Source organism: Pygocentrus nattereri, chromosome 25 (genome assembly GCF_015220715.1).
Source record: "Pygocentrus nattereri isolate fPygNat1 chromosome 25, fPygNat1.pri, whole genome shotgun sequence".
Lineage (NCBI taxonomy): Eukaryota > Metazoa > Chordata > Actinopteri > Characiformes > Serrasalmidae > Pygocentrus > Pygocentrus nattereri.
This window is the reverse complement of record NC_051235.1, coordinates 3,945,001-3,952,500: the sequence shown is the minus strand read 5'-3', so window position 1 is coordinate 3,952,500 and position 7,500 is coordinate 3,945,001. Positions and strand designations below refer to the sequence as shown.

The 7,500-nt window shown below is 49.6% G+C and overlaps 1 protein-coding gene across 2 annotated transcripts in view; it reads right to left on the bottom strand.

Moving 5' to 3' along the window:
• bcor (BCL6 corepressor) overlaps positions 1-7,500 on the bottom strand; it is a 66,781-nt gene that overhangs the window by 5,560 nt on the left and 53,721 nt on the right. For both annotated transcript variants that reach the window (XM_017725076.2, XM_017725077.2), the window contains one exon: positions 3,992-4,069. In XM_017725076.2, the coding sequence (XP_017580565.2) occupies positions 3,992-4,069 (78 nt within the window). The remainder of the gene's footprint in view (positions 1-3,991; positions 4,070-7,500) is intronic.

The window sequence follows — 7,500 nt, the reverse complement described above, 5'->3', positions numbered from 1 at the left end:
AAAGAGAGAGAGAGAGAGAAAGAAGCAAGAACAAGCAAAGGTGATTGAGAGAAAAGGGAAAAAAGGAAAGAGAAAATGGAAAGAGTAAGAGAAAACGGGGAGGGGGTGGATAGAGGGAGGGAGAAAACAGACAAAAAGGAGAGAAGATCGAGACAGCAAGTGTGCAAGAGTGAGAGCAAGGGTGAGAGAGAGAGAGAGAGAGAGAGAGAGAGAGAGAGAGAGAGAGAGAGAGAGAGAGAGAGAGAGAGAGAGAGAGACAGAAAAAAAGAAAAGGAAAAAAAAAGGAAAGAATGGAGAGAGGAAATGGAAAGCCAAATAAACGGAGAGAAAGGGCGAGAGAGCAAGACAGAGCGAGAGACAGCCGGACTGAGATCAAGTGTGCAAGAGTGAGTGAGAGAGCGGGGAGAAAGCGAGGGAGTGAGAGAGCGAGAGAGAGAGAGAGAGAGAGAGAGAGAGAGAGAGTGAGCGAGAGAGCGGGGAGAAAGCGAGGGAGTGAGAGAGCGAGAGAGAGTGAGTGAGAGAGCGGGGAGAAAGCGAGGGAGTGAGAGCGAGAGAGCATTACAAAGACTTGTTTGTGTGGAGGCCTTGTTTCTGTTATCAGCCGCTCCCTCCCCCAACTGCTCTCTCTATCGCTCCCTCTCTCAAACTTTACTTCCACCCCCCTCTCTCTTTCACTCTCTCTCTCTCACTCTCTCTCTCTCTCTGATATGGATTCAAATGGCTTTACTGGCACCAACTGCAACAAACATCTGTTGCCACATCACTGAAACACTGGGCCTTTTAGGCTGGCATATGTAAATGACCTCTGTTCTGATTGGCTGTGCCTCGATCAGAAAGCTTCCTGGGCTGAAACACTCTTTACAACTTTGCGGTGAGTGGGTGGAGCCAAAACGCTGTAGGCTGCATAGGTGGGAGTATGAGAATGCGATGTTTTCTGTGACATCACAAAAGCAAGGATTCCAGACGGTCTGTTTCGTGGAGCTCAGTTTCCACATATGGACGGTACAGACTGTGTACTTCAATACTTTAATAGTGTTCGCATACTAAAAACTCAGAATGTCAAAGGAAGCGAGGAAATATCCAGGATATGGGCCCTTTAATGCCAATATGCACATATATAATCTGTATGTATACATGCGTGCACACACATCTACATAAGATTCGACTTATTATTCTCTCTCCGCTTTCCTGACTTTGTTAATGCCGATCTCCCTTTTCCTGCAGCCTCACACTCCCCACCTCTCTGTCTCTCTTGCAGGTGTTATTGTGTGTGTGTGTGTGTGTGTGTGTGTGTGTGTGTTGAGGGGGGCTGAGAGCTTCCTGAAAATTCCGCTCGGCTGCTCTCCCAGAGGACCCCCCCCTTACCCCCCTCCACACGTCTGTCCTTCACTCTCTCCCTCTCTTCCGTCCTCTCTCTCTCTCTCTCTCTCTCTCTCTCTCTCTCTCTCTCTCTGCGCTACACCCTTTTTCCGGAGTCCTTCTCACATCGCTCCCGCTACGCCGTCTCCTATTAACGCCGTCTTCCATTAAGCAGCGCCGCAGGATGTATGTGTGTGCGCGCATGTGGGTGCATGCGAGCGTGTGTGTGCGCGCATGTAGAAAGGGAGGCTCTTCACTCTTTCCAGTGGGTGTTGGCGTCAGCGCTAAAGCCTCAAAGAGAAAGAAAGGGAAAAAAAAAAAAAAAAAAAAAAAAAAATCACAGCCCACCCCCCTCACTCCCTCTCCCTCTCTCGCACGCTCTTGCACTCCGTTTTATAGCCGGGGTTTTTCCGAGGCGGTGCTTTAGCAGAGCTCCCAAAATAGCCCCTCTCTGTCTCTCCCTCTCTCTCTCTCTCTTTCTCTCTCCGTCTATTCTTCCTGTCCCCTCCCCACCCTCAATTACACCCCATTTTAACTGTCCCCCTTTCTCTCTCTCAACCCTTTTTTCCTTTGCCTCTCTCTCATTTTCCCCACTCTCTCACATCTCCCTGATAAACAAACTCTCCCACTCCCTATTCCGGAATCACCACCGTAACTGTCCATCTCTCCTGCTTTTCCTCCGTCTTTCTCTCTCGCCCTTTTTCACTCTCTCAATTTCCCTCCACTCTCTCGCTCACTCTCCTGACTCCCCCTGTTTAATTTCCCGTCTCCCTCTCTCTTCCCATCTTTTCCTATCTCTCTCTCGAGTCACTCCCCTTTACCTCTCCCTCTCTCCTTATCTCTCTTTCCCGAATTACTTCGCTTTACCTCACTCTCTCCCCTCCCTCTTTTCCCATCTCTCTCTTTCTCTCACTCTCCTGACTCACCCTGCTTAACTGCCCATCTCTCTCTCTCTCTCCCCCCATTTTTTCCTATCTCTCTCTCTCCTCCCTCTTTTCCCATCTCTCTTTCTCTCACTCTCCTGACTCACCCTGCTTAATTGCCCATCTCTCTCTCTCTCTCTCCTGAGTCACTCTCCTTTAACTCTCTCTCTCTCTGCTATTCCAAGAATTTGGGGGTGAGCGAGCGGCAGCGCGGCGTTTGTTTTCGGCCAGCTGGAACGAGCCGGCACACCCACACGCACACAATGCCGCGCTGTTACTCGGCGGCCTTGGGGACGGTCTCCGCTCGGTTCAATAAACGGCCGCTGTTACAACGTCTATCACGACATTCGTCCTCATTCCGCAGACCACCTGTGTTCACCCTCTCCCTTTACACCCCGCACAAAGTGCAGGTCAGTGTGGCTGTGCATTGGAGCTCGGGGACCTGCCCTGAGTGAGTACAGGCGGTTTGGTGGGTGTCGGGCAAAGAAACGACAGGGCATGTATGGGGGTCAAAAAGAACGAGGGATAAAAAATGGCAAATGTCAAAATAACACTGAATTCATGCCTTGGGGCCTCCCGAGACAGCACATGCGAGACGGTGTCTTTCCTCTGAGCAGAAGTACAGCAGACCGGCGTGCCACTCAATCCGAAGGGGAAACAAATCGGAATTTAACGAAGACTGAACGAAAAACATACGTCAGCATCCATTCTCCATCAGACCGAACATTCTGGAGTTGGAACGATGTCGGATATCTCAGAAATTGAGGGATGGGTTAGCGAACAAAATACAGCAAAAAATGATTTTTTTTTTACTAAAGTGGGCGGAGCATGGAAGAGTCAACTGCTTATGTTGATCCAACATACAAAAAGTGATGGTGCTAAAGACGCCTTTCCTTTCTCTGCAAACAGAGCAAGAGCAATGAAAGAGAGCAAAGACAGAGAGACAGAGAGAGAGAGAGAGAGAGAGAGAGAGAGAGAGAGAGAGTGAGAGACAGAGAGACAGAGAGACAGAGAGAGAGACAGAGAGAGAGACAGTGAGAGACAGAGAGAGAGAGACAGAGAGAGCAAAAGCAATAAAAGAGCAGAGAAGGAGAGAGAGCGCAATGAAAGCGTGAGAGCAGTCAGAGAGAAAGACGAGAGAGAGATAAGAGATCAGAGAGCAATGAAAGAGAGCAAGAGCAGCAGAGAGAGAGACAGTGAGAGACAGAGACAGAGAGAGAGAGACAGTGAGAGACAGAGAGAGAGACAGTGAGAGAGAGAGAGAGAGAGAGAGAGAGAGAGAGAGAGAGAGAGAGACAGAGACAGAGAGAGAGACAGAGAGAGAGAGACAGAGACAGAGAGAGAGACAGAGAGAGAGAGAGAGAGAGAGAGAGAGACAGAGAGAGAGACAGTGAGAGAGAGAGAGAGAGAGAGAGAGAGAGAGAGAGAGAGAGAGAGAGAGAGAGAGAGAGAGAGAGAGACAGTGAGAGAGAGAGAGAGAGAGAGAGAGAGAGAGAGACACACTTTGTGAAAGCAGATGCTGTTTCAGTTCCCCCATTTTTTTTTGGACCGGGAATCTTCAGACAAAGGATTTGCCCTCAGGGTTCCCCTACCTACGTAATATTCTCTCTCTTTCTCCGTGATCTACCTTTCTTTTTTTCTGTTTCTCACTCAGGCCGTATCTGTGTGTGTTTGGTTTTTTCATGTGAGACAGAAAAATTGGCACTTACCGCACACTGCGCTGCCATAGAACTCCCAATACACACCGGGGTCGTCGTCGGCCCGACCCTGCAGGTCCGCAAAATAATCTATGGAGAGAGAAGGGGAGGGAGAGAGAGAGAGAGAGAGAGAGAGAGAGAGAGAGAGAGAGAGAGAGAGAGAGAGAGAGAGATTAGAGACGAATATTGCAGTCAACAGTGCCTAGATGCCACTTGCCATGGCTTTGTGTTGCCAGCAGGGCCATTAATAACACAGAGTGACAGAAAAGAGAAGGGGGGGCAGAGAGAGAGAGAGGCAGAGTGAGACAGAGAGAGAGAGGGAGAGAGAGACAGAGAGAGAGAGAGGCAGAGTGAGACAGAGAGAGAGAGGCAGAGTGAGACAGGGAGAGTGAGACAGAGAGAGAGAGGCAGAGTGAGACAGAGAGAGAGAGAGAGGGGGAGAGAGAGAGGGAGAGACAGAGGGGGGAGAGAGACAGAACAGAGAGACGGAGAGAGAGACAGAGGACAGAGAGAGAACAGAGAGAGGGGGAGAGAGGGAGAGAGAGGGAGAGAGGGAGGAGGATTTGATTAGAAAGCTCCGACAGAGGGAAACAAATTGGGGGAGGGGCTGTAAATCAGCGCGGCCGACAGCGCATCAGGACACACACACACGCACACACACAATCAGTCCCCTGCCTGTTCGCCCTTTCTCTCCCCCCAGCCGCCTCTCTACTCACATCATTTAGCCAACACACACACACACACGCACACACACAGAGTCGGGACCCAGTGGCTTTGTGCCAATAATCAGCTTCCGCTCTCCTCAACCGCCGGCCACAACCTCCATCTCCATTTTGTGGTTCAAGCACGAACCAGCCGTTTCATCCAGCAGCTCACCGGGGGCGGGGGCGGGGGCGGGGGCGGGGGCGGGGGCGGGGCTGCCGTCGGAATTATAATAAAAACATCCCGATCCAAAAGCTTCACACCAGCATCCCTTCAGCTCGGCAGCAAAACTGGATTCGTGAGTCTGACCGTCAGTGGTCTCCTCTTTCATCAGGCAGGAGAAAGGACGGTGGCCAGCACTGCTGCTAATAAACGAAACTTTAATCGGCCGCTGGGATTACGGGGATTTTCACAAGAGGAAACGTTAGGAAGACTAAGGAAGCTAAGCAGCGACCCAGGTCTTCAACTAAAGACACTCAAATAAACCAGCCTAGCTAAACAGCTAGCCATGTTTATGGCTAATCTTGGAAAGATGCTAAAGTAGATGAGCTAACTAACGAACTAACGAACTATTTTTTCGACTAACATGTACAAGGCAGATGAAACTAGAGGACCAGCTAACCATGTTTCTGATACCAAAGTAGAAATAGACGAGCTCACTACGTTTCCAACTAGCATGTTGGAGGCGCACAAAGGAGATCGAGCTAGCTAACTAACTAGCTAAGCTTGTTTACAAATAAAAGGCCAATCAATCCAGAAGAGATTAACCAGACAATCATATTTCTTCCAAATGGTGGGAAGACACCACTACAGGCCAGGCTAGCTAACTAGCCACCAATGTTTCTGACTAACGTTAGGATAATCCCACTACAGACCAGGCTAGCTAACTAGCCACCAATGTTTCTGACTAACGTTAGGATAATCCCACTACAGGCCAGGCTAGCTAACTAGCCACCAATGTTTCTGACTAACGTTAGGATAATCCCACTACAGGCCAGGCTAGCTAACTAGCCACCAATGTTTCTGACTAACGTTAGGATAATCCCACTACAGACCAGGCTAGCTAACTAGCCACCAATGTTTCTGACTAACGTTAGGATAATCCCACTACAGGCCAGGCTAGCTAACTAGCCACCAATGTTTCTGACTAACGTTAGGATAATCCCACTACAGGCCAGGCTAGCTAACTAGCCACCAATGTTTCTGACTAACGTTAGGATAATCCCACTACAGACCAGGCTAGCTAACTAGCCACCAATGTTTCTGACTAACGTTAGGATAATCCCATTACAGACCAGGCTAGCTAACTAGCCACCAATGTTTCTGACTAACGTTAGGATAATCCCACTACAGACCAGGCTAGCTAACTAGCCACCAATGTTTCTGACTAACGTTAGGATAATCCCACTACAGGCCAGGCTAGCTAACTAGCCACCAATGTTTCTGACTAACGTTAGGATAATCCCACTACAGACCAGGCTAGCTAACTAGCCACCAATGTTTCTGACTAACGTTAGGATAATCCCACTAAAGGCCAGGCTAGCTAACTAGCCACCAATGTTTCTGACTAACGTTAGGATAATCCCACTACAGGCCAGGCTAGCTAACTAGCCACCAATGTTTCTGACTAACGTTAGGATAATCCCACTAAAGGCCAGGCTAGCTAACTAGTTAGCCACCACATTTCTAACTAACAAAACGGAGGAGACTTGCCGACTCCGTTCCCTCGACTCCGAAACAGACCGTAGCTAAGTAGCTAACCATGTTACTGACTAATGTGTAGAGAGTTCTGAATTACAGCAGGCGAACAAACAAGCTAGCGAAGCTCCAAACAATGGGGAAAATATATCTGCCTGACCGACTGACGTCGTTTCGACCAGCGTTGAGCGTCTATCAGAACAGGTTTAGCTAACCAGCTGAAAACACTGAAACGCAAGAGTTGAATTACGACTTCGTAAGTGGGACACAGAGCAGCCAGGGCACCTGGCAGACGCCCAGAGGCAGCACTACTGCCGTCACTATCGCAACGCTCGCACAGAGCCAGCGAGTCGTTCTGCTCGCGGCAGCGAAGCCGAAGCGGCTCCAGATGTTGCTGCAGTAAAGATGAAGGCTGGAATCCTGACCAGCTGCTGACCCGAGAGCCGCATGGCCGTTTTTCTCCCGCGATGATTCAGATTAGAAACGGCCGCGGCGCGCGGGGAGTGTGAATGTGGGGAGAGAGAGAGAGAGAGAGAGAGACAGAGAGACACAGAGAGAGAGAGAGAGAGAGAGAGAGCGAGCGAGCACAGGAGAGGGAGGCTTTAAATGGCAGACAGGGTGGAGGGGGAACGTTTTAAATGCTAAGTAGGAAGAAGTGATTAGAGGAGCGAGCGAGCGAGAGCAGGAGAGATAGAGAGAGAGAGATTGTGTGCGAAGGCGAGTGAGAGCGTGCTCTGATTGCTTCCCCTCAAAGGGCTCGGCGCAGACTGGGCTCCGCTTGCGTAACGCACACACTCGCGCAGTGAGAGAGCGCGAGCGAGCGAGCAGGGTTGAATGCCTCCTCAGCAGAGGGCAGGTCTCCCATCGTGCAGGCTTCACTTCATACAGCCACACACACGCGCACACACATTCTACATACATACATAAATATATATATACATACATACAGAGAGAGAGAGATTAAATAAATAAGAAATATTTTTTTTCTGCTTTGACCATCCGGACCATCCATAGCAGCGAAAAGGCTGAAAGCTGCATGTTGCTATGAACCCGTGATTGCAGCGCTCTTGTTCAAATACAGCTTTTAAATGACTTTTAAAGCTGCATTATCCAGACTACGC